At 35.7% G+C, this 26,875-nt stretch overlaps 4 protein-coding genes and 1 long non-coding RNA gene across 12 annotated transcripts in view; 3 read left to right on the plus strand and 2 right to left on the minus strand.

Moving 5' to 3' along the window:
• The first annotated feature begins 4,001 nt into the window (after nt 1–4,001).
• LOC112511540 lies at nt 4,002–6,420 on the plus strand. Its single transcript, XM_025117203.1, has 2 exons — nt 4,002–4,066; nt 6,006–6,420. Exon 2 carries the CDS (start codon nt 6,018–6,020, stop codon nt 6,207–6,209), a length of 192 nt encoding a protein of 63 aa, XP_024972971.1. The 5' UTR covers nt 4,002–4,066; nt 6,006–6,017; the 3' UTR covers nt 6,210–6,420.
• A 1,492-nt stretch (nt 6,421–7,912) lies between these two features.
• Nucleotides 7,913–13,086, minus strand: LOC112511136 (nucleosome assembly protein 1;4-like). 5 transcript variants are annotated; one of them, XR_003069068.1, is made up of 12 exons: nt 12,966–13,086; nt 12,841–12,896; nt 12,639–12,734; nt 11,825–11,917; nt 10,862–10,949; nt 10,673–10,734; nt 10,393–10,577; nt 10,134–10,311; nt 10,018–10,061; nt 9,412–9,659; nt 8,496–9,370; nt 7,913–8,388 (listed from the first exon to the last, which is right to left on the minus strand). XR_003069068.1 is itself a non-coding variant. In XM_025116601.1 (12 exons), exons 1-12 carry the CDS (start codon nt 13,033–13,035, stop codon nt 8,317–8,319), a joined length of 1,152 nt encoding a protein of 383 aa, XP_024972369.1. In that variant the 5' UTR covers nt 13,036–13,086; the 3' UTR covers nt 7,913–8,316. The 5 variants fall into 5 exon arrangements, 4 of the variants coding, with proteins under 4 accessions (XP_024972369.1, XP_024972368.1, XP_024972367.1 ...); XM_025116601.1 differs by having other exon boundaries at nt 8,496–8,510; nt 9,455–9,659; nt 12,841–12,884; XM_025116600.1 differs by having other exon boundaries at nt 8,496–8,513; nt 9,455–9,659; nt 12,841–12,884.
• Nucleotides 13,087–13,819: 733 nt separating this feature from the next.
• Nucleotides 13,820–15,817, plus strand: LOC112511138 (E3 ubiquitin-protein ligase TOM1-like). The gene is given in 2 exon segments (XM_025116606.1): nt 13,820–14,368; nt 15,174–15,817. Coding segments are annotated over 2 exon segments (915 nt in total). The 5' UTR covers nt 13,820–13,920; the 3' UTR covers nt 15,641–15,817.
• Nucleotides 15,818–17,188: 1,371 nt separating this feature from the next.
• On the minus strand, nt 17,189–22,278 carry LOC112511137 (nucleosome assembly protein 1;4-like). 3 transcript variants are annotated; one of them, XM_025116602.1, is made up of 12 exons: nt 22,151–22,278; nt 22,009–22,052; nt 21,800–21,895; nt 20,962–21,054; nt 20,029–20,116; nt 19,865–19,926; nt 19,585–19,769; nt 19,325–19,502; nt 19,209–19,252; nt 18,672–18,861; nt 17,554–17,568; nt 17,189–17,461 (listed from the first exon to the last, which is right to left on the minus strand). In XM_025116602.1, exons 1-12 carry the CDS (start codon nt 22,218–22,220, stop codon nt 17,393–17,395), a joined length of 1,134 nt encoding a protein of 377 aa, XP_024972370.1. In that variant the 5' UTR covers nt 22,221–22,278; the 3' UTR covers nt 17,189–17,392. The 3 variants fall into 3 exon arrangements, with proteins under 3 accessions (XP_024972370.1, XP_024972371.1, XP_024972373.1); XM_025116605.1 differs by having other exon boundaries at nt 17,392–17,461; nt 17,540–17,568; XM_025116603.1 differs by lacking the exon at nt 17,554–17,568.
• Nucleotides 22,279–23,757: 1,479 nt separating this feature from the next.
• LOC112511204 overlaps nt 23,758–26,875 on the plus strand; it is a 3,958-nt gene continuing 840 nt past the window's right edge. Inside the window, exons 1-2 of one of the 2 annotated variants that reach the window (XR_003069076.1) lie at nt 23,758–24,060; nt 26,440–26,533. This is a non-coding gene — a long non-coding RNA (uncharacterized LOC112511204). Of the gene's footprint in view, nt 24,061–26,439; nt 26,625–26,875 lie in introns of those variants that run through there. The other variant, XR_003069075.1, reaches the window with a different exon arrangement.

A 26,875-nucleotide genomic window follows, 5' to 3' on the forward strand; every position in this document is an offset into this window, starting at 1 on the left:
AAATGTTAACGGGACAAGAGGTTTCTCTCACTTACTGAGTAAGAACCTTGGTTATTGTCATGCCTCTTACTTCACCAAATAAGATGAGTAATCTGGTAAATGCTTACACTCTAAGCATAGAGTAAACGCCTCTTATAATTAGGTGATTGGTTAGGAAGCTCTAGCTAAGACAACGGTATGATTGAGGTTGGATTGAAGAGCGACCAGTTAACCAACTTGTCCAATGTGACCCAAAAAAAAAAAAAAAAACTGGCTTTTTGTTCCAAAGTAAATGTACATTTTTTTTATTTTAGCTTGTTACAAAATAAGTGTCTACTTTTAAGAGTGTTTATTTTGCATAAATAATAGATCTAAACACATTAGATGCATATGCAGTATGATAACATGTTACACTTGTAAATAAACACGCAAAAATACTTGTATACAAGATCTACAAACCAGACTGATATAAGATTCTGAGAAAATGGAGAGATCTTTTAGCCTTTTTAGTTATGAAGGTAGTCAGATTGACAGTTTTGGCATGTTGCGATCAAAGGGTCATTAGATTAACAGTATCCTATATGAATTTAATTTTACTAAAATTAAAATTAAATTCATATAAGATTAAGATAGTAAAATTAAATTCATATAATTTGGGTTGTTGTTTGATCTAAAATCGAGGTAAAGAACATCATATTTATTTAACTTTTAGAGTATATTAAAAGTTAAAATTAAAAAAGATATTCATTCAATTTCAACAGCTATTCTATTTTTAATAATGCTATCATTTAGATGACATTTGTTTTTTAAGAGGTGCTAAAATCTGAAATCTTATTTCATTTTTGATTTATAAGAGGTGGTGCTGACGTCTGAAATTTGAATCAATTAGACTGTTTGTTTTTGTAAACTGATAAATGTCTGAATTTGTTTAAATTGTCTATTTTATCTATTAAAAAATTATATTATTGAATATATAAATAAATTTTATACAATTTCACATATTTATTCATCATCATTGCAAAATTTACATCTAAATTTTAATTAGTATTCATTTAAACAAAGATATGTCATTAACGTATTTAACACATTTAAATCCTATCAAAATATATCAATTGAGAGACGTGAGGATTGATTTGATAATGATTGATTGAAAGAAATGATCGATTAATGTTAATCAATTGAAAAACGTTGTCGTTGATTGTTTGAAGAACAATAAAAGGCAAATAATAGTTTAGTTTACCTCTTATCAGATAAGAGGACAATAAGATATAACTGTCTCTGAAAAATTGAAAAAAATAAGCAGTCTGAATGGTTTTACCTCTTAATGAATCAGACATGAGAGGCTAATAAGAGCTTTTAATAAAAAACAAATAAGACCTTAGTATATTGTTAAAATATTCAATATATTTAATAAAATATTAATTCTCTCGTTTTAGTAGCTTCGTTTAATGCATAAATACAGTTCCATAACGACATTTTATTGGTAACTAAAGACAACAGAACGTCATTTTATAGGTATTTTGATTCACGAGGGACTAAATTGGTTTTCCATATGTTTGAGAATGCGTATGTGTATCATGAATTTAATGTCAATTTTCATTTGCACTCCATTAATATTGGTTTGGGGCTCAAAAGAAGATGATATTCTTGGAATTTCATCAAACTCTATCATAAACAGAGTATCTCCCTTTCAATGACTTGGGGCAGGAGACGATTTTCTGAGTTTGCCTTGTTGGCATGCTCAGTGGTCATAGCGCCTTTGATTGAAATTCCATTTGCACCCGTCTCCTTCGGGGATCCATTAAAGGGATTGGAGTGGAATTTCCATTCCACCTATCCGCACCCTATCTCGCTGAAATTTAGATATGTGAGCCCGGAAACACATTTTCAAATACGCCTGTCAGCGCAGCTCTTTTTGGAACGGTACGAGCAGACCACTTAAGCAGATACCTAGACTTCCATTGTGAACCACCAAGCAAGGTAGTTGTGTGGGCGGAATATAGTATCCTTCATTGGAATCAGAACAAACTGAAGGAACGAGACAACACCGGATCAGCTATATATATATATATACATAATGCGTTCTTCATTAATGAATAGCCTCATATTCGTCATGCACTCATGTTGCCCCATTTTGCTTATTTCCATGTGAAGCAAGAATAGTCGGCTAATTCATTTTAATTCTTAATTATGTTGTTGCATTAAATATTTTTGTTGTTTTTTTTCATGTAAATATGTCTATGATTTGATATTAAGTTATACAGACGGTTAAGAATAATTTATTCCATTAGAACACCTATCAAACAATCATTTTTATGATAACATTGAAAAAGTCCTCGTTATTTTGTCAATCTGTTTCATCCAATCAACCAAACACGTTTATATCATTAACAGATTAGTTATAACATTATTTTATAATACCTTTTAAAACAAAAGAGGTAAATTGTAGTCGTTAAACTACGATTTTCGTCCTTTTTGCGATAAAAATTGCTAATCTCCGGCACTATGATTTCCATTTTATTTTCCTTTTCTTTCTTAAAACTAAAGATGTTACTAAAGGGCTGTTAAAACAACCCCCCCCTCCCCCACGAGCTGCACGTCAGGGGGTAAATGTGTCTTTTCAGTTCAACCATTTCTATATTTTAGTACTTTCTTTTAATTATTATTTTCTATATTTTGGGTTTTCATGTGATCTGTCAGTTTCTAACATCGTGATTAAAGATTCATCCATAGATCGTCTCTCTTTCACAATTGACCACGTGGGGTTTTTTTAAAAAATGGGTCATAAGGTGTTTGAATCAAACGGAGAGGGATAATGATGGAATGTAGAGGATCAAGGAAAACTTAAAAGTGAGGACCACTTATGGGTTAAGGACCTCTCTATTTGCCGAACCTTGTCGGACTCCGTAATCGCATTCACATCCCCTCTCTCTCTCTCTCTCTCTCTCTCGTGAATCTGTGATTTGAGACAAACCAGACCCATCTCACATCTTAAATGAACCAGAAAGTTAACCATCTTCATATTTGAAAGTTGAAACGAACCAGAAACTAAATCCTTCTCTTCTTGATGTTGTTGATGGTTGATTTGGATTTAAATTTAAATTTAAATTTCTTGGGTTCAGATTTAAGGTTTGTTAAATTTATATTTAGTATTTATTTTGAAGAAAATGAAGTTGAGGATAGAGGGAGGTTTTCAAATTAACAGAAGTAAAAATCAAAAAGACACATTTACCCCTTGCATGAGTGGTTTTAATAGAACTTTATTAACATCGTAAGCTTCAGGAACAAAAGGAGGAATAGAATGAAAAGCAGTAGGATGAAAAATGTAATTTTTCTAAATCACAGGGATAAAAATAGCAACTTTTGAAAACCACGAAGACTCGTAGTTTGCTTAGAATTAGGGTATGTTTATTTGCTGAATTTGGTGTAGAATGATTAAGAAAGATAAAAAAATTGCTAATTGTTCAGAATAAAATTAGAGCTTTAAATGATTAAGGGACACCCAAGATACAAAATTATTCAAAAGGTTTTCAAACCATTAAGAGATAGACTTTTTTTTTTTCCAAACAAGATTCACCTATTAATTATTCAGAGGTTTATTATTAATGAAACTATTAAGAGGTAAACAGAGAACCCGTTGATCAATTAATCAAGATTAATTTAGGATTTAGGTCATTGTGCTTTGTTAAAAATTGGCAATTTTTGTTCGTATGATTTAGAAATTGCGGTTTTCATGCCTATGGTTTATAATTCATTGTTATTTTTATGTTTATGATTTACAATCTATTTTTGTTTCGGTTCTTATGATTTACAATTTTTTATAGTTTCAATCCATCCTACTTAAAGATAGAAATTAGTCCAAGGATGAAAATAAGAATAATTTGTAAACCATAGATGAAAATGGCAATTTCTAAATAATAGGGACTAAAATCGAATCATTAAGAAAGAACAGGGACTAAAACTGTAATTTACTCTAGAATCAACATTTCTGAGGCATTTCCCTAAATTTGCCAATCGCTCCACTGCTACCAAACGCAGCAAACCGGAAGTAGTTACCGCTTATACATTTTCTTGGAGAAATTTTTGGGTTAGTTTCTTCTCCCTTATAATCTCAATTTTGTATCTGGTCAACGCAATTTCAACGTTATTCGAATCGTTTGGAGGGTTTTTTTAGGTTTGATTTGATTGCTGTTTTGTTCTTCTACGAATTGTGCGTCTATTCAATGTCCTATTGTAATTTTGGATGTGTTCTATGTATTTTATGCTAATTGATTTGATTGTTCGTTTATTTGGATGAAGAAGATAGAATTGTTTGCAGTTCGTATTAGTTTTAGGGTTCGAATATTTGATTCCTTTTTGGTTCATGAATCATGAGTAATTGTATGAATATGATCGAGATTGATATTTTTGGTGAATTTTCCATTGATTGTTGATTTACGATGCTCTTTTCTGTTACCATTGAAGCCAAGGTGTTGGTATGCATACATACAGCCTCAAAGTGAATATCCTGATTATAGATATAACCTATGTTATGATGTCCTTTTGTGTGTTTGCTTCTTGGTGTGTTTCATTTCGTGTTCGTAGTTGGTCTAGAAATACATAGAAACTAAATCAAACCAAATATGAGTAAATCCAATGCAGAGGTAGGGGTAGGGTCTAGGGAGGGGTAAGATGTATGTAGACCTCAACTCCAAGAGGTAGACAGAATGTTTACGTGGAGAGCCCCAGCTTGCAGAACAACTAGATAAAAACGAGTGAGTTCGATGTAGGTGAGAGTGTGTGCACAAGCAAACTGCAAAACAGAGCAGAGGCAAGGGAAATAGGTTACACACACAAAGCACAACATTGACAATTACAATTACAATTACAATTACTATTACTATTACCAATAATGTACAAAATTTGAATGTTGCATGCATTGTAACCATCGAATTGTTGCAACAAAGGATCTAGGAAAACACCAAAAGTATGTAGGTTACCCAGTCTAGTACTACTCTCATCCAATCATGCTTAACTGCATGGTTCTGATAGGATACAGTGCATTGAGCTAACCAAAGGGCCTTTGGCCTTCCCGGAGGTCTGGGTCCAAACCTCAGCAAAGGTAAGGGGGTTGTGTGAGTTTATTTGTTGCATTTGCCGTATATAAATATTATATACTTAAAAAAAAGGAACTAGGTTTGTACTTTGTAGGATGTCTCAGGGTTAAGAAATGCTAGTATCTTTTTAGCATTGCACACAAGATAACAATAGGGTCTGCTTTTGCACGCATTCTCGCCTATTACTTACTCGCTTGTTTTATCTATTTGTTCTGCAAGCTAGAGCTACTCTACTCCTTGGGGTAGAGGCAAGGTGTGCGTAATCTTACCCTCCCTATACCCTACCTTTGTGTGGGTTTATTATGTCCATTTGGTTTGGTTTACCCAAGATAACAACAGGCATGTGATAAGAACCTGTCGGCTGTTTGTATTGAAATTGGTAAACTGATAAGCTATTACAATAAAGAAAAGATAATTATGGATTCGAGAGCCAGATCTCTCCTAAACATGAAAGAACACTAATTTCTGCCTGTCTTATTCTCCCCTCTTTCCCCTATTTATTAATAGCCGTAACCTTAATTGGCTTGGGCCTGGGGTCGGCGCCTAACAGCATGTTATGTAACGGGGGTTGTTTTCGCACAATTAAAGAGAAGGTTTAAATAAGGTTGCTTTCAGCGTTATTGCTAGGGTAATTACTAGCTTTTCTGATTATTAGTAATCGGTTTCATCATAAATAAAGATGTAACCCCATGAAGCGACTAAGAAAGAACCGAGGGTTTTCTCTTTGAATTTGTGCGACAATCACTTCTTTTTGAAGTACATATTTATATACGGCAAATACTCATGCACACTCCTTACCTTTGGTGAGGTTTGAACCTTGACCTCATGGGAAGTTGGGCATCACCAGTAACCCGGACACTATTGGGCCAATGACTCTATACGTATCGATATTTTTTGCTAATTTGGTTCTAAATTTGTGTCCGTTTGCAGGGTGCGGAAGATATGAATGTAAAGCCAACAGTTGCCTTGAGGGCTATACTGGTTGGAGGTATAGCTGCGTTTGCCAAGATAGCAGGAGCTGCGAAAGCTGCAGGCGGTGTAAAACTGGGTGCAGCCGCGGTGGCTGTGACTGCTGCGGCTGGTGCCACGATGTCGGGATCGAAGCAAGATGCTGCTAACCAGTCATCCAAATGAAGGAAAGGTTAGATACAAGTAGATAGAATGGATTTTTGAATAATCTAATCATACAATTGTGTTTCTAATTTGTTTGTGGGTGGGTTTCTTCCTGCCATCATACCATTCCAGAATGATTTCATTCTTCTGAAATGGTGACTTGAATTTGAATTTGTAGTTGTGCATTTTTTTGATATGGTATAAAGGTACATGTAGTATTTGGTTTGGTTCATTTCTTATTGGGGTTAATAATGTCTTGAAGGTCATGGGTTTGAATGATTTTCGTCGTCTTCTGAAAATATGTATCTCGATTTCCCCAACCAAATTCATTTTTTAGCCACTTTTTCGATAGAATTCTCATTTAAGCTTAGAGTTTATGCAAATGTCTTGTGCATTTGTGTCATATTTAAAAAAGTCTTTATGCAAATTTGCTTAACAATTCTAATTTTTGCGTAAAGAATTTGCATAAGAATCCTCATTTGTGTAAAGGATTTTTTGTTTCTTTTTCTTTATCTGAAAATAGCTTTGTGCAAATGCGCGAGGCATTTGGCTGGGGACATTGGTTATTTTGGTCAATTTCCACGGGGAAGAAACGAGATGGGTGAAAGTGAGGTAGATGGATAAAAGATTTATGGAAGGGTTTTATTTGATATAGCTAGTTGGGTGATCTATCTCGTCTCTCTGAAGGATGGATGCATCATATTTTTACGACAAGGTTTTTGAGGGCAACCAATGGGCCTTTCTATAGCAGTATTAGGTTATCCAAAGAGGTTTGAGATACAAACTTCGAGGAGGATGTGCGAGTGTATTTGTCGTATATAAATATTATATTTTATAATCATTTTGATTTTAGACAAGCAGACAAAATTAAACCGGTTTCAACGTTAATTTCCCCGAGTGCTTGAATTAGAATGGACCGTGCCCAAGAATTTCTGTTACCAACTGATGTTCTCACTCCCATTCCGAGGTAAAATGCAAGGTCCCGTTTGATTTTCAGGATTCGTATGTAATAATGTTTTAAAATATGTTAAAAGCATTTGTTTTATTTAACAAAAATAAAATTTAAATAGTGAAATTCAATTTCATTTCATATCTTACAAATCAAACACACCAAAAATCCTTCCAAGCAATCAAAATTCCCGAACACCATTCTATCAAGTTACAGCCGCCAACTCCCCTGTCATCAGCTACATTTGGTTTCGAATTCTGTTTCATTCCCATATACAAAATTAAAATTCCACAAACATTAGATTTAGGAATTCCATAAAGTAATGATCTATTTGTAATAATGTTCTAAAAATACATTAAAATCATTTATTTTATACTCTAATCAATAAATAAAAGGTAATTAAAATATTTATAATTTCTTATAAATTATCAATGCAGAATGAAACTCGATTTCATCCTCAATCCTACAAATTAAACAGGAGATAAAGCTAAACTGACCAATCTCCACCAAATTCACTGTCTAGCCATTTTGGCATCGAGTTCTATTTTAGCCATAGTTTACGCAAATGCCTTACAGCCTATTTTCACATTATAAAAATAAAAATTACACAAATTTACATATTTTTAATCTAGAAATAGGCTTTACGAAAATACACAAGATATTTGCTAAAATGAGAATTCAATTCAACAATTGGCTAAGAAATGAATTCAATTGGGGAGATTATATAAAGGCCACACTATCATACGCACACAAAAATGATGCAATTCTAAAGTATGCCAAGAAAGATGAGCACAAAAATGGCAAAATCCAAAAAACATACACTTTTCTTCAATTGTACCTTTAAATAATTCAAACATGGTTTACCTAAAACCAACGGTAAGGTCTAGAAAGGGTAAATTGTTTACATCCGTCTCCAAGACTTGAATAGGTTGTTTCCAAGAATACCCCCCCGACTAACCTTACATCTGTCTCAAGATCCAGAGAGGTTGTTTCCAAGATTACCCCTGACTAACCTTTTGGCCAGAGAAGTTGTTTCCAAGAATATCCCTGACTAACCTTAGCCAGAGAAGTTGTTTCCAAGAATACCCCTGACTGGTTACCTATGATGCCTAAAGAACCCCCATCAGAATGCCAAAAACTCTGAACCCAATATTTCGAAATCATCGACCTCAGAAGCTACTACTGTTGCTTGCACTCTGGAGGTCGCTCACCCTGATCACCGCCAGTGATTGCCATGCCGCCGCCCACCTTCTGCAGTTCACACCAATAACACGTAAAATAGCATCTCTTTGAGATGAAACAGTTTAACAGCTTTACAATATATAAGTGTGTATATATACATAGTCAGGTTATCTTACCTTGTGTCCAGAAGACTGCTGATAGCATGAAACAAAATATAAGAAACGTGTTAGCATGCTCCTAAATAAATAAATAAAAAACCCAACCAAATAGTAGTATATCTCATTTCAAGGTGGGGTCCGGAAGGGGTAAGAGCGTCTCCAAAACAGAGAAAAAGGAGATTTGATGATTTTTTGCTGGGAAATTGACCAAAATAGCCAATCTCCCTAACCAACTTCACTTTTTAGCCACTTTTTCAATTGAATTCCCATTTTAGCCAGTGTCTTGCGCACTCGTGTATAATCGATTTTCATATTTAGAAAGAAAAAGATTCCTTTGCGTCAAGATTCAGATTCTTGCGTAAAGAATACTTGCGCATATGCCTATGGAATTCTTTCTTTATTTTTTCCAGATATCAGTCTTTACGCAAATGCTATTTTGACAAGAGGCTTTGAAAATGGCTAAAAAGTGAATTTGGTTGATTGGATTGGCTATTTCAGTCAATTTCCCTTCTTTTGCTCCAATGGAATCTCCAAAATGGAGAAGGTAGGATAGAAAAGGCAAAATTCTCCAAATTTGGGTAACACCAAAAATGATTGGTTAGGATTGAGAAATGATATTCTATTACTCACAGTTTTCCACCAATAAGAGTCTTTGAAATCTAGTGCTTAGGAGAGAAAAATATATTTTATTAAAAAAATTGAATATTTTAATATTATAATTAATGTTGTGATATCTAAAATGAAGAATGTGTTGGAGTTAAATGTTAACTTTTTTGTAGATTTTGATATTTGACTATATTTTGGAGAAATTTTGAAGAATTTGTTGGTTGAACTCTAAGATGTAAGCAGACCTGACCTCTGACCTCTACCTCAGGAGTAGGGCAATGGTTGCTTCCATGAAGACCCGGCATGTGATTACCATGTCCCATAATGTAAAGCATAAATGATCAATACAACCTTATCGGAAGAAATGTTACCTTCTTTTTGGCCTTGCTCACTTCTTCTTCCTCGTCATCTTCATCATCCTCATCCTCATCCTCGTCGTCATCTTCATCTTCAATGTCATCATCGTCGTCATCTTCATCATCCTCGTCATCAATACCTTCAAACTCATCCTCTTGAGCAGCTTCACCCGTAAACCATGAAACAGCATGGGGGATTATTTTGTCTCGTATTGTTGAGCTGCAAAAACAAGTGCAATACATATATCATTAAACCGATTCGAGCAACAAGTACAAAGCCAAACCAAACAAGCCCGATATGTCCCACCTGGAGGTGGAGGTGGGGTCTGGGAGTGGGATGTAAACAAACTTGAAGACAGCCCAGTTTGTGCAAAGTGTGTCAAAAGAAAGGTATAACTTGCTAATTTTTTTACAGAACCCGACCATAAGAACTTGAAAGAATGAATGGCAGTGCTTAAAATTGAAAACGAGTGGGAAGTAAGCAACGACAGACAAAAAGATAAAACCAATTTCCAACAAGTACAAAGCCAATTTCTGATTTTCAAAGCTTAATGGGTCAAACAAGGAATATTACTCACCCAACGTCATAGTCTTGCTCCATTTGATTTTGAAGTTCTTCGGCCTGCAAATAATACTCAAAAGTAGTTACAATATGAATCCACAGCTTAGATATTAAATTTCAATAAGATCTTACCATCTCTTCATCAATATCATCCTCATTCTCAGGCACCTCTGGGGGGCTAAAAAAGTTGAAGAAACTTTCACAATTCTCGGTCTTTGTGATGGGCTTAGCGTTCTTTGATCCTTTTTTAGGCTTCTTCTTTAAGATCTTTTGTGTCAAACATTTCCCAGGTAACCATTCAATATCTGTCCTGCAAAGTGCCAAGAATAAAAAGAGCTTAATGGGAAAGCATGCGAAAACATGCACAATAAGACAAGAATAGGATGGTTACCCTATTGCTTTCTCTAAAATAGGCTCATCATCATCAATCATATGGTATACTTTCGTCAAAACAGTGTTCTTGAAAAATGGATTGGCATCAAAGAAGAACTCAAGCTTGAAACCCTTGGGATCATCAATACGATTCCACTTGATATCCTTCAAGTATTTGAGAGCTTCTTCATCTCGTTCTGAGATCTATTGCAACATCACAAAATCAAATGGCAGACTCAAAAAACTATCTTTTTATGACAAGTCATGCCATGAAAAGGCTAATTTAACAGGGTTTGTACCTCCTCCGCCAAAATTTCATGGGTCTTCATTGCAGTTAGCCAAAAATTAGGCACACCCTTTTCTGCAAAAATTGATCAAAATAAAGCATAAGCTTGTCAATGACTAGGGATGAACAGAAAGGAAGAGGGAACAATACAAGGAAGCCGCTGATGGTACTTAATTTAATAGAACATATTACAGTATGATACCTTCTCCAGCTTTATCATCTGTCTGGTCCATCGAATCTCCATTCTTCACTCCATCGACCTCAACAACACCATTCACTATATCGTATCTCTGCGATTACAGTACATGGTGATATAATTTAGCATAACCAGTGGCACATACCTGACACATGAATCAATATAAATGTCCCAACCACCAAGCAAACATGCCACTAAACCATGTATCATGATTGAGTTGGCCTTACATGTGCGTTTGGTAGGCAGACGGCACTAGAGGGCGAGCTTGAGTTAGGTGGTGAAAGGAATCATGCAAGGTTTTAGGGTTTTAATCTGACATGGGTGGTTCAATAATATACAAATCTTGTTCCATCTCCCTGATTTTTGTTCAACCTATGCATTTTTGTCCCACCTCAGTCCTATCCTACCTCAATCTGGTCCTGACCCAGTCTAAATTTTGCACCAAACGTGGGAGTTGGGACAACAAGATTTTATTCTGTCATGTTCCATCCTGTCCCGCATGCCAAATGCCCCCTACAAAACATGTTCCCACCATATTCGCCAACCGAACTCAAGGCTGCTCAAGTGCACACATATACCCCATTACCAATGTTTGCTTCACATGTCCCAAGTTGTAACTCATTTGTCCTTTTCGCCTCCTACCCACTTGTTACAAATATAGCAAACGCAACCTACATATTCGATACCCAATCTACATAATGAAAAGACAGACCACAACTATGCAATGACTTAGGGGATGTTTGGTTCGGATTGGGAATGAAAATGAAAATGACACCGAATGAAAATAGGAATGGCTTTCATTCCCTCCAATTTAACCTGGAACGAAAATATGGGCTTCTGCACGAATGAACCCATTATATTATATAAATCCAAACAGTTTCTTTTATCGTCATTCTCATTGATTACTGCTTGATACCTCTAACCAAACACGCCCTAAATATGCAAATTGGCATAATCATATCCCTTCACCTTTGAATACAGTGGTTCATATAGTTTCTGGTATTTTGCTTCTAGTGCTGCTCTCTCTTCAAAAAACTTTGCCTCTAGCTCATCATGTTCGCTCTGCAAATTAAAAAATATATCAACAGAGCTTCACATAGTATGAGGAAAGCCCACCACAAAAGAGATCATGCACTAAAATACAAACAATTACAATTACGATCATGCATCGAAGAGAAACAGTTCATCCTAAATTCCTAATGCATATTAATTGCAATCAAGAATCAGTCTTCAAAAAAAACCAAATTAAGCCTGTAGATGGAAGCAGGGGTATAGTGCCCTAATTACCACCAAAACTGAAAACTGAGAGGTCTAGCCTACAACAATATGAAACTATGGAGCAGCAGAAAACTGTTCCAACTTATCAGTTCCAAGTTCCAATTTGAGATTCCATATTGTGAGGCATGAGTGCATTACTTTGATTACCAATTTCATATTTGGAGCTGATTAATTATAGAAGGAAAAATGTTGGTCTTCAAGACATACATAATTCTCACACTCGTGTTAACTGTTAACTGTAAAAATACCACCTTTCCTTTGCATGCCCATCTACTGTATGTGCAAACACATATATGCTACTATCAACCACTCTCCCACCACCTATCATTTAGTGATTTAAGATAACACAACTTCCAACACCAACAAATGTTAGCAATCAAACCAATTTCAGAAAACACAATGGCATAAAACACCTCATACATCAATTACCAAGCACCAATTAAGCATGATGTATCGTATATAAAAAATAAACAGCTCAAATAAATAACCCCTAATTCTCGTTTACCTGAATGTCTCTCAGAACCTCAACTCTTTTCCTGACTGCAGGAGTCAAACTCTCAAGAACATCCGAGTGTTCTCCCGCCAGGTTTTGAAGCTTGTTCTGTATATAATACACATACACACCGTAAGGAAGAGAAACAAATTTCAAAATCAATCTATACTAGTAAATAACTGATTACATATAAAGTTTGATGATAATCACTGACCTTCAATGCGTTTACAAGCCCCGCACGATCCTCCGCATTAAGAGCTGCACGAACAACCATAGAAGGATTTACATAAACTGATATGTCAGCAAACTCGTGAAATTAGGGTCTAAAAATGAAGATACCTGCAGCGGCCGCCGGTAGGGAGGCACCGAGATCGGAGATATCTAACGGTTCTTTCTTACTGTTGCCCATGGCTGACGAGAAACCCTGATGAAAAACCCTAGAAACGAAGAAAGAAGGTGGAGGAGAAATAAAGGGAGGGAAAGCGAAGATCGAAGATAAAGTATGTTTTTCGACCTAATAGACGCGAGTGTATTCACGCGCAATTGATCGCGTGAGCTGCTTCATCTAATTTTAAAGTTAGGCCGCAGAATAAGTTCATATACAATTTGGGCCGGAACTTGTACGAGGCCCAATAAATCTTCCAAAACAATTACCAATACAGGTCGGTAAAAAATTACCCTCTTATGTTGGTATTTTTTGGAGACGATTTTACGTGGGATCGGTTAGAATTATTCGTGATCAACATTCTTTTGTCCAAACAATTACCCTTTAAAGTAACTAAGAGTTGTTCAGTTACGTGTTAATGGGTTGTATAGCTTATTCGGTAAGCGATACAAACTTGTTTTGTTTATTAGCAGTTAATGAGATGGCAGTTTATTCGGTTAATTATATATTACTATTTGACAGTGTCTTAATGAATAAAAAGTGTTTTATTCAGTAAGTTCTAGAGGTGAGCTTTATAAGATGTCCAATTTTTCCCCAAATATGTCCCTCCCATTTAAAATAAAATAAAAGTTGAGATTGTAAATATAAATATTTATAAGAGAAGGTTTAAATGATAACACTTTTATTTTACAAAAACTGCTATAATATTCCTATTACATATGAACGGTTTTAGTCCGTAACAAAAAACGAACCGAACAACCCCCACCTGTCTTATATGTGTATCTTATTTAGTTTAAAATTTGGTTCTGTGTTTTATAAACCGCCCAACTTTTTGCTGTATCACATCTATCATGATGCAAACACTCCTGCTACCAGCGTCTCGTCGGCAAAATCAGTAATTCAGGAACCATGGAAATCGAAAGCAAAACTGGTTTCAAAACCCGACTCCATGAACGCTCTGAAAGCTTCGATTTCGGAAGAGAATCAGGGTTTAATCCCACCGATCGAACTGTTTCTCGTCGTCATATTTCATTCAAACTCCATGAAGATCGAACTAGGGTTTACTTCCAAGTCGAAGGGAAAAATCCCGTTTGGGTTCACGACAGCATCAATGATGAAATTAGGGTTTACAAAACGTCGGAAGGAGGTGAAATGAAGAGCGGAGATTCGTTTTGTGTTTCTTCGAAGAACCCTATTTGGTTTAATTTGAAGAAAATCGCAAGTGAAGAAGACGATGATGATAAATCGAAAAGCGAGCTCAGATTCGACGACGTATTAGCAGAGACTTCAGGTTCAGGGATTGATTACGGTGAAATCGACATTGGTGGTGATGTTCCACAAATCGACCCTGTTAAAGGTTTGTTCGTTATTTCGTTTTTTGTTTTTTGAAATTAGATTGCAAACGAATTGGGAAATTTTCCATGATCTTCAACTGGATTCTGCAATTGATTTAGGGTTTACGAAACGTGTGTACCGGGTACTTGCTTGGTGAGCAAGAACCGATAGGACTCGGAGTTTGTTCGGTCAGTTTTACGGCTTAATAATACAGAAAGTAGCTTATTTAGTAAGTTTTTCAGGACTGATCGACGATATTGAAAATAACTTTTTTGGTAAGCTTACAGGAGAAGCTTTTCGTAAAAAAGTTCTGTCAAATGTGTCCCTCTCATTTTAAAAAGCAGAGTCATTTTATTTATAAAAAACACTAATATAAACGTTCCCGATTTATACAGAGAGATTAATCATACAAATAATTTTATCCATTCAAGAATTAATGAAAAATCAACCATACAGCCCCTAAGTCACGGAAGACTTTTACCTACTAAACATTTACCAAGTAAAAGATGTTCACCGATAATTGATTCTAATGGTCGATATTGTTGTCCGACAAGGTTATTATTGAGGGTGGTGACTCTTACCGGTAAGCGTTTGGTAAATGACCCTTTAATTGAGCATCTAGGGTTTGATCGGGAGACTTGGGTGGGGTGAAAGATAGACAAGATCGATAAATTACTAAAATAACCATCTCAAATTTAAGAATATAAAACCTTGCGTAATTCTTTCACCGAGCTATCTTACTCTTACATGTCCACAGTTACGGGATGAACAACCCCAGAAATGTCATTTTTTGATATTGATTAGAATTTGTCAATGGTGACTTGCAGAGTTCAATTTTGTTGTTATGGGACATGAGTTTGATTACTACCCAAAGAAACTGATCCGCGATATAAGGAATTGGGATTGGTTTCTTGAGGAACCTAAAGAAAAGAGTGATGATGATGATAGTGAGAGAAAAACGAAAAAAGGCACAAGAAAGAGGAAGAAGGGTGGACGAAAGGATAATGATGACGACGATGTTTGGACGGGTGAGAGTGAAGAAGATGCCGAAATGATCAAGAAATTGAAAAACGTCCCAAAACCCAAATACCCGACATGATCAAAGAACCAAAAGAAGAACAAAAAGGATGCGGGTGCGAGTACAAGTACTAAATATGCAAAAGACGAAGATGATGACGAAGATGATGAAACCTTGGGTGGTTTCATAGTTGATGATGATGAAACAAGAGAAGAAGATGATGATGACGAGGAGGAGGAGGAAGAATTTGAAGAAGATGAATATGATGATGAATAGTTGTACTTTTGGTGTGGTCTTTAGACATGACTATATCTAACATGTAGACTTGTTTTAAATTCGATTATGAAATATCGGAATTATAATTTGTTCTGCTGAACAATATGAAATGAGATATAGCAGAACACGTTTGTATACAAGGGCATCTTCACGTGTTTTTCTGGTTAGAAAATGGGACTTGTATATCGTATTCCTATTAAAACGACATATTTTTCGTGTGGTTGGAGATGGACGATTTTTGGCGTTAGTGGGCCCACATATAAGTATATGTTTATCATATGTAAACGGTTTAAAATACAAATCATTAAATTCTTACAAGCCATACACATACACACTATAGTCGACGCTTGTATATTGGGAAATAATTGAGATAATTATTGAAGATGATAGAGTTCATCTATCATGAGCATTGCTTTAGATTAGGAAACAAAAGAAATATTTATGGAACCAGATATTCATTAAGATTAATTTGTATAGTTTGTAAATATTCAATGGTTTTTATTTGAAACTCCCTCTTGTCACATATATCATATATGTATGTATGTATATCACTCAAATACTTTATTTGTTTGGTTTTTCTGAATATTCATGAGGAAGAGGCAACAATCGGCACCGGAAAAACACCTAAACACATGGAACGAGCAACGACCCGATAGATAAAGGCATTCTTGAAAAAACAAAGGGAAATATTGAAGCAAGTCACCCTAAGAAATAGAGGAAATCAACTCGGTTTGTTGTTTTATTGCTACCCTATTGCGCCATCTTTGAAACTCTTTTTTTGTAATCGTGGATCTGAATCCGTTGAAGATAACAGCCAAGCTATTTATATTTTGTTTTATAAACTTTCTACGAAAGCGAAATTCCAATTCGTTCCAAAGATTTTAAATACTTTCATTAAATCCAAATCCATTGAGAACATTCATGTCAAGGCTCGGTTGGAAGGATTCATAATTGAATTCCTCTAATCTCATGTTTGGTACGAAAGATTTTCTAAATTTTATTGAAATCCCACATGAAATTTTAAAATTCCAAAGAAGTGGTTGCTATTTCATAAAATTCATATGTAATAATATTTTAAAATATATTAAAAGCATTTATTTTGTAATTATTAATTAAAAGGCAATTTCGCTATTTCAATTATTATTTAGACTAAATTACATTTTTTATCCATATGGTTTAAAAATTGTGATTTTTGTCGTTATGATTTACAATTCATTACTATTTTATTCCTACCTTAAAAGTATAAGGACCAAAACAGTAAATAATTGTACACCACAGAATTGAACAATAATTAATTGTAAATTATAAGGGCAAAAATAAGAATCAGTCACAAACCAATGGGATGCGAATTATTTATAAAATAATGAAATTCAAATTTTATTCCACGTCCTACAAATCAAACACACCAATGAATCCAAATACCTCCAATTCCAAATCCCTTAAAACCATTTACTCAAATTCCATCAAACCAAACACATCTAGAAGGCCAAACTATCATACACACACAAAAATGGAGCAATTTTGAAGGATGTCAGATGAGCACAAAAATGGCAAAATCCCAAAAACATACTTTTCAAATGTACCTTTAAATATCTCAATATGGTATAATGTGTCGGGTAAAAGTGTACGCAAACCTTACATCTGCCTAAATAAACAGATAGAGAGGTTGTTTCCGAGAAAACCCTAAAAGAACTCCCACCAGAATGCCAAAAAATCCGAAGCCCAATACTTGGGAATCATCAACCATGAAAACTACTGTTGCTTGCACTCTGGAGGTCGCTCGCCCTGTTCACCACCAGTGTTTGCAATTCCACCGCCCTTCTGCAGCTCACACCAACAAATCGTAAAATAGCATCTCCTTGAAATCAAATTCTTTAACTTTACGATATAAATACATACTTGGGTTATCTTACCTTGTGTCCAGATGACTGCCGGTAGCATGAAACAAAATATAAGCGACGTCATTAGCATGTCCAAAAAAGTTCAAATGAGAACCAGTAAATATGAATATATGTGTGTGTGTATATATATATATATAGAGAGAGAGAGAGGAGAGATCTTTTACAAACTCAACCATTAGTACAAATAATACAAACCAATTAATTGACATATTTATAGAAATGATGAGTTTTATTATTATGGTTTGGATATCTACGGAAGATTATCAGAGTTCATTTTATGATCAACGCTTTATATTAGAAAACAATCGAAATATTTATTGAATCAAATATTCATTAGACTAGATAAACGGTTGAGATTGAGTTTTACTAATGGTTGGGTTTGTAAATGAAAACCACCCACATATATAAGGTCAGGTTCAGAGGAAACTGTAAAAAAACTGAAAAACTAAAGAACACCCTTATAACTTGCACATGTGTTTACAAGTCATTTGTAAGTAATTTTTCCGGTACACACATGTGCATAAAACCCAAGAAACAACTTCAATTACTTGTATGCACATGTGCATATCGCACAAATGAATCGTAATCAAGTGTTCCTCAGTTTTTGGGGTTTTTCCCTAAACCTCTATATATATGCAATGATGCTTAGGGTCAGGTTCAAACGAGAATGAGAGGTTCAATATTCATATATGATTACACATGATACACACACTTAATCATATATGATTAAACACATGTTGCGTTGACCAACACACAGCAGGCAACCATGTTCACCAATTCACCTGCATGAATCGCTTTTAGATGTGTTTAATCATATATGATTTAAATGTTCGTATTACATGTAATCATAAAGATCTTGGAGCTTCTTGTCTTCTCGCAAATTGATCAATTCTTGTTTGACCCTCCCTCTTGATGCATATACACTATTAATTTCAGTAAGCATGTGCACCAATGCATATATAGTACATATTCATTGATGAATATACTAAATGACAGGCGTTTTGATAGTGTGTATTCATTAATGCACATATATATATATATATATGCATATACTGGTTGTCAAGATATTTATGATTCTCATTTAAACCTTGCTGTAAATGAATAATACAACATTATCTGAGAAATTTCACCTTCTTTTTGGGCTTGCTCTCTTCTTCTTCTTCCTCGTCGTCATCCTCGTCCTCGTCCTCGTCTTCAATGTCATCATCCTCGTCATCTTCATCATCCTCATCATCAATACCTTCAAAGTCATCCTCTTGAGCAGCTTCACCCGTAAACCATGAAACAGCATGGGGGATTATTTTGTCTCGTATGGTTGAACTGCAAAACAAGTGCATTACATATAGCATTACAAGGATTCAACCAAGCAACAAGTACAAAGCCAAATCAAACAAGCCCAGTATGTCCCAGTTGGGGGTGGGAGGTATGTAGGGTTGGAGACCCCCCACCCAGTTTGTGCAAGGTGTGTGAAAAGAAAAGATAACACTTGCTCAAGAACTAGACCATAAGAACTTTAAGAAAGAAATGCAGTGCGTAAATTTGAAAACAGGTTAGACGTGAGCAACAACATTTAGAACGACAGTCAAAGAAAGAAAACCAATTTCAAAGTACAAAGAAAATTCCCGATTTCCAAAGCTTAACGGAGTCAAACAAAGAATATATCTCACCCAATGTCATAGTCTTGCTCCATTTGATTTTGAAGCTCTTCAGCCTGCAAATGATACTCAAAAGTAGTGACAATATGAATCAACAACTTCAATATTAATTTTCAGTAAGGTCTTACCATCTCTTCGTCAATATCATCCTCATCCTCAGGCACCTCTGGGGGGCTAAAAAAGTTGAAGAAACTTTCACAATTCTCGGTCTTTGTGATGGGTTTAGCGTTCTTTGATCCCTTTTTAGGCTTCTTCTTTAGTATCTTTTGTGTCAAGCATTTCCCAGGTAACCATTCAATATCGGTCCTGCAAAGTGCCAAACATAAAAAGAGCTTAATGGGAAAGCATGTGAAAACATGAACCATAAGATGAAGAATAGGATGGTTACCCGATTGCTTTCTCTAAAATAGGCTCATCATCATCAATCATATGGTATACTTTCGTCAAAACAGAGTTCTTGAAAAATGGATTGGTATCAAAAAAGAACTCAAGCTTGAAACCCTTGGGATCATCAATGCGATTCCACTTGATATCCTTCAGGTACTTGAGAGCTTCTTCATCTCGCTCTGAGATCTGTTGGAAAATCACCAAATCAAATGGCAGACTAAAAAAACCATCTTTTTATGATATGCCATGTAATGAAAGGGTTGATTTAACAGGGTTTGTACCTCCTCCGCCAAAATTTCATGGGTTTTCATCGCAGTTAGCCAAAAATTAGGCACACCCTTTTCTGCAAATATTGTTCAAAATAAAGCATGTGCTTGTCAATATAGGGGTTAACAGAAAAGGATGAGGGAACAATGCGAGAAAGCTGCTGGTGGCAGTATGATACCTTCTCCAGCTTTATCATCTGTCTGGTGCATTGCATCTTCGTTCTTCACTCCATCGACCTCAACAACACCATTCACAATATCGTATCTCTGAGAATAGGAGCATGATGATTCTATTTAGCATAATCAGTGGCACATGTCTAACACAATGATCAATTAATACATCTCAACCACCAAGCAAACATGCCACTAGACCATGTACCATGATTGAGTTGGCCTTACAAGCGTGTTTGGTATGCAGATCGGACTAGACGGCTGAGAGTGAGTTAGGCAGGTGAAAGAATTGTGCAAGGTTTTAGGGTTTTAATCTAACATTGGTAGTTAGTAATATACCAATGTTGTCCCATCTCTCTACCCACCTACGCATTTTTGCCCCACCTCAGTCCTGTCCTTTCCCTGTCTCAATGTTGCAACCAAACGTGGGAGTTTAGACAACAAGTTTTATTCTGTCATTTACCATCCTGTCATGCACATCAAACACATACTACAGAACGTGTAACCCACCATATTCCACTCTGCTATGTGCTGCACAACTCAAGGCTGCTACACTAGCACACATATACATATGTCTGGTCATTGTTGTAACACCCTCGAAGCCCAAAGCAACAGGCTGGCCCAATAATTTCAAATCCAACTTAAAACCATAGTGGAAGTTACCGGTAGCCCACTACTTGAGCCTTATAAGAGCTCACAAATCCCCTTCTCTATCAATGTGGGACGAGTTGTTACAATTGTACAATATGCCTAACCCACTGTTATTGTGTGCTTCACATGTCCCAGTTTGTAACACATCTGTCCTTTTTGCCTCCTACCCACTTGTTACTAATACTAGCAAACACAACCTAGATATTCAATACCCAAGCTACACAATAAAGAGACAGACCACAATATTGCAATGACTAAACATGCAAGTTGACATAATCATATCTCTTCACCTTTGAATACAGTGGTTCGTATAGTTTCTGGTATTTTGCTTCTAATGCTGCTCTCTCTTCAAAAAACTTAGCCTCTAGTTCATCATGTTCACTCTGCAAATTAAGAAAAATATCAATAGCACTTCATGAAGTATGAGGAAATCCCACCTGGCTACCACTATAAAGATCATGCACTAAAATACAAGCAATAACAACATCAAAGTAATAATAGTTCATCCTCATGCATATTAATTGCAATCAATAATCAGTCTTCTAAGAAATTGAATTGAACTGACCTATAGATGGAAGCAGGGTATAGTGCCCTGATAATGACCAAATCAAAAAATCAAGCGGTCTTGCCTACAACAATATGCAACTATGGAGCAGAGGGGAACTGTTCCAACTTGTGAATTCCAAATTCCAATTTCGAAATTTCATATTGTGAGTTGTGAGTTATAATTACCAATTTCATATTGTGGGCTCAATAATTATCAATGGAAATTTTTTGGTCTTCAAGATGTAGATCAAATGTAATCCGCACACTCGTTTTAACTGTTAGCCATTGGAGTGTAGCCATCTAACTTTCAAGATAACCACAAAAATACCACCTTAACTTTTCATGTCCATCTAATGTTCTAGTAAACATGGTATCTATTACATGACTAAATGCTACAATCAACCACCCTCCCACCACTATCATTTAGTGTTACCAACCAGATAAAAACTAGCAAGCAAACCAACTTAAGAAAACACAATAGCATGAACACTTCATAGATCGATTACCAAGCACCAATTAAGCATGTTGTATCGTATAACAAAAATAAACAGCTCAAATAAATAACCCCCAATTCTCCTGTACCTGAATGCTTCTCAGAACTTCAACTCTCTTCCTGACTGCAGGGGTCAAACTCTCAAGAACATCCGAGTGTTCTCCCGCCAGGTTTTGAAGCTTGTTCTGTATATAAAACATACACATATGAGTTACGACATATGGTAAGGGAGAGAAGGACATTTCGAAATCAATCCATTCTACTAAATTATACATAAAATTTAACGACAATCACTAACCTTCAATGCGTTTACAAGCCCCGCACGATCCTCTGCATTAAGAGCTGCACGAACGACAACACAGAAGGATTTATATAAAATGCGAACTTTTTTTACTGGCAAGTCAGCAAACTCGTGAAATTAGGGTCTAGGATGAAGATACCTGCAGCGGCCGCCGGTAAGGAGGCACCGAGATCGGAGATGTCTAACGGTTCTTTCTTATTGTTGCCCATGGCTGACGATTGTATGCCAGACACCCTGAGGAAAAACCCTAGACGCGAAGAAAGATGGTGGAGAAATAAAGGGAGGGAAATCGAAGATCGGAGATTAAGTAGAGGTTTTTTCAACCTAATAAAGCGAGTGTAATCACGAGCAATTAATCGCGTAAGCTTTTTCATTGGATTTTTAAGTTGGGCCGCAAAATGGGCTCATAAATAGCTTGGGCCGGAACGTTTACAACGCCCAATAGACCTTCCAAGACAATTATCATCTTTGTTGCTATACCAATCTCTTCTCACCTTGAGTATGATCTGTAATATCTCATGCCAATCATATCAGATATGATTTGATTTGTCCATACATTTTGACTCATAATTTTAAAATGTAACTGATAAAGGAGGTATCAGTCAGTTATAAAGCAACATTTGATTTTCCTCTCCAACCGATGTATGATCTTATATTTTTCAATTAGTTGTATAAGACATTTTGATATTGTCTTAATAACATATAAAGTGGTTTTTTCAGTTAAGTTTAGAGAGAATCTTTATGCAGAAACTCAAGTTTTTCAAACTTTTCCCTCCCAGTTAAAAGACATGTTCATCTTATATATGAAAAAACATTTTAACAAACAAAAATCTTCGCAATATTTACATATTGATTGATCCACATCGATAGCTTTTTATCCCTACATGATTTGATGGAAACCAACCAAACAACTCCTAAATAAGCTTACTACAATGGTTATCTAGGTGGAGGTTCCACGAAGATTGAACAAGGGTTTACTTCCAAGTTAAAGGAAAAATCCTGTTTGGATGCACGGTCGTATTAATAGTAAAACTAGGGTTTACAAAATACCAGAGGTGAAATGAAGCGATATTTGTTTTGTGTTTCTTCAAAGAACCTTGCTTGGTTAAATTTGAAGGAAATTGCGAATGAAGATCAACACGATAATAAATCGGAGTTACTCCATGTATTGCTTAACCTAAAACCTATTTAGCAGACATATATTCCTTGTTCATCATCAGACAATTACTTATTCACAAACTTCGTGAGAGCATCAAGTTGTTTACAGGGGCCAACTTGATCCTATTTCATAGGGATCCCTAATAAGGGAGCATGAGAGCCAAAGATCGAGCTTAAATTCGACAACGTATTAGCTAAGACTTTTGGTTCATGGATTGACTACAATGAATTCAAGACCTGCGATATTTCACATACTGATCCTATTTAAGGTTTGTTCGTTATTATGTTATTGTTTTTCGAAATCAGACTTTATTGTAAAAAGAATTGGGAATTCTTCCACGATCTTCAATTGGATTTTGCAATTGATTTATATTAAAATTGAAACAAAAATCAAGACATACGCTAGATTGGTAAATTACTAAACTATCAATTTCAAATAGGGGTGTGAATATAAAAAGAGTTCAGAAAACGAGGGTGTATATATGTAAAACCTCTATATTCTAGGGGCTTTAACCGGGATTTTTTTAGTTTCTGAGAGGGTAAAACGAACGAAGATCACCGGCGCCGAAACACCGGCTCAGACTTTGAATCCCTTCGACCCTCAATTTTTGCCGGAAAATGTCGTCATCTAAAACCCTAATTGAGGTCGGAGTTTCGTTGACGTCGCGTTACATAAATCCGATTCTTCAGAAACCAGCATATCAGTTCGCTTCCCAAAGCTTTGAGATCGATCCGAAGGTTTCCACCCCACCGCCGGCGTTCTTATCTCTCCTTAAGTTCGAAAGTCAGTGATTTTGGCTCAAATGGACACTGAAACAATGGCCGGAGTATCGTTGGAAGCGTTCTTGTATCCATGTGGAGTTCCTTCTCTACGGCTCTTCCTCCCTGACGGTATTTTTTCCTCAATTCTCTCTGATTCTATGCGTGGATAGATTGTATTCATCTGAAAGTATGTGTTCTTATGCGGAAATAAAATCCGAGCATACTTAGGAAAAGAGCTGCAGTTTCAACTCAAATTATCCCAAAATTGTTGCAAAACGAGCTGATATGAAATTATGAATCAGATTGTGTTAAAAAAAAGTAGCCATCAAATTAAGTAATGTTCAATTGGGGAGAAATCTGCGTGACATGTTTTATCTTATAATTGAATTTAGTATCGTTTTGGTAAATATGGACTCTAATGTAATGCTTCTGTTGGATATTTCTGCGTTGAGCCCTAACCAGACCTGTTGGTGTTATATCTAAAACCATCTCCAATGGCTTTCCATTTTCACACCAAACTCCAATTTTGACACTACAACACTCCGACTGGATCTCCATTTTTCACACTTGGTGTTGTATGAACAGGAAAACACCAAATTGGTGCAACACTATTCATTTAGCCATTGGAGAAGAATTGCTATTTGTACTTTTGTACCAAAATTTACACTATTTTTTAACACCAAAATGGTGTAGGATTTGGTGTTACCCATTGCCCATTGGAGATGTCCATAGGGTTCAAATTATAGATGTATCAATGAATATGATAGTGGTTCCAGAGTCGTCTATATATCTATTAACTAAACGTGGGCAGTAAATTATCAAGGTCTTATGGGTTTAAGATCTAACAATCCTAGTTCAGTTTTTAGTCATTTTCCATGGTCATTGATGTTTCTTATCCTGTTTGCTGTAACTTTTTAGGTCGTATTTGTACAAGATATGCTATTCGAATAATATAGGTATAACTTTATGCAATAGTAACTCATATAGTCAAGTGGAGATGTACTTGCTTAAGTGGATGCGTGATCATATGAGGTGGAATGTAATAATGGTCAAGAAAATTACTGAAATTCCCGCTAGTAATCATTAGCTGGTAAGCACATTCAAGCGTGTATAAGTAGTAACCTTCTTGCCCTTGCTCGCTTTAGTTCTCATGAACTTTATAATTGCTTCAGAAACCATTCATCCTTATTGCAGTCTTCTATTTTCATGCTCTCCAGATGTGATTAACAGTGGGATCCTTACACTTCCTAAATGCTCTACAAACAAACCAAGGGAACAAGCAGCCTTGAAAATTAAAATAATTGCATAATCAAAATGAAACTGACAAAAAAACAATGTTAATATGGGCTCGCTTGATTTGACGTAATGTTTCCTAGGGATTTAGATTTTGTGGAAGGGTTTGGAATTGGGAGGAGTTAGAATCTTTTGTGTGTTTGGTTTGTAGGATTTGGAATGGAATCGAATTCCATTCTGTTGGTGATTTTAGTGTCACCGGTTACATTTAGTGTAATGGATTTTATACGTGTKTTTCAAAGGGATTGAACTTTGTTCTAAAACAAGTATGGAGAGTGTGGAGTGCACGCTTGTATTAGTCTAAGTCGGTCCCGGTAATATTTAGGGGGCAACGCCCCCTGAACGCAAAACGGGGGGGTCCCAAGGGGCAGCGCCCCTGGCGGGGTCCTAGGGGCAGAGCCACTAGCGGGGTGCGGGGCATCGCCCCGGCCCGAAATTATATAAGTATAGGGTTTATAGTGGAAAATTCTTGATTTTTCTGTGGTATGATTGTGAATCCTATAACTTGGTAACTCCCGTTTTCAGTTTTGAATTTGAATTTCGGATGATCGTTTTTTGGGGATACACACGAACTTTGAAGACACTCTATATTTTTTCTCTAGTTTTTGATCTTGATTTCTGCCAAAAATCAAGATTGTTGCTTTTACAATTATCCCAATTCGGATTTCGTGATACCAGGCATATACGGTCGAAATATCGAATTTGGAAAGTGATTCACACGATTGTAGAAGAAATCCGGTTGGAATTTAACACATTCTTTATAAATAATTTACAAAAACAAATTATAAAAAAAATAATATAACAATTATTAAATTACCTTTTTATAAATTGATTGAACATTAATACAAACAAATCCTATGAAATCCTGCGAAATACCATCTACTGTCATGGAATTTCTAAATCCCTTGTTTGTAGGATTTCAACTCCGGACTTTCCTTTATACCAACGATTGGAATGGAATCAAATTCCAAATTCCACCAAATCCCGCAAAGCAAACGGACTCTAAGTCTTGTAAATGGAAATGTGAGTATGTTAATACAATGAGATTGTAGAATTTGATCTCTAGAACTATGCTCTGATAACTTGCACTTTCTTATCAAATATAAAATAATGCTTACAGATTTTCTTAGAAGGATAAGAAATACAACAAAAATGTTATCCCAATTGTCTATATTGCCTAATTTCCAAATGATCTGCTGGCATTTCGTTTTTCAGGAGAGGACTCATCATCAAGTAAACCGTTGTGCATCAAGAGAACCTACCAGCCTAGCACCCTCAGGCGCAAGAGGGTTCATGGATACTTGGCTCGGTACATCTCTTTCCAGTTTACATGCTTCTGCACTTGCATATATGTATGTACATGTATACCTGATTCTGCTTAATTGTTATGTTCGTTCTCCAACCATTTTTTTTTACTTTGTGCTGATCAGCAAATATTGTATCTCCTTCGCGTATCCTTTTTTAAATGACCTTTTGACATGGTTTTTTAAATCTATGATCTTCTGATAGGTTTGGAAATGTCACTACTTAGTAGAAGCATGCCACTTTTATATACAAAAATGGCACTTTTATATACAAGGGCCTAAAATCCTGGCCAAAGGTGATGGATTTGAAAAACGCTTTTTAGAATGTTATTTAGCTGAATTCCCCC

Source organism: Cynara cardunculus, assembly GCF_001531365.2.
Source record: "Cynara cardunculus var. scolymus isolate 2C chromosome LG 4, CcrdV1, whole genome shotgun sequence".
In the NCBI taxonomy this organism is placed as follows: domain Eukaryota; kingdom Viridiplantae; phylum Streptophyta; class Magnoliopsida; order Asterales; family Asteraceae; genus Cynara; species Cynara cardunculus.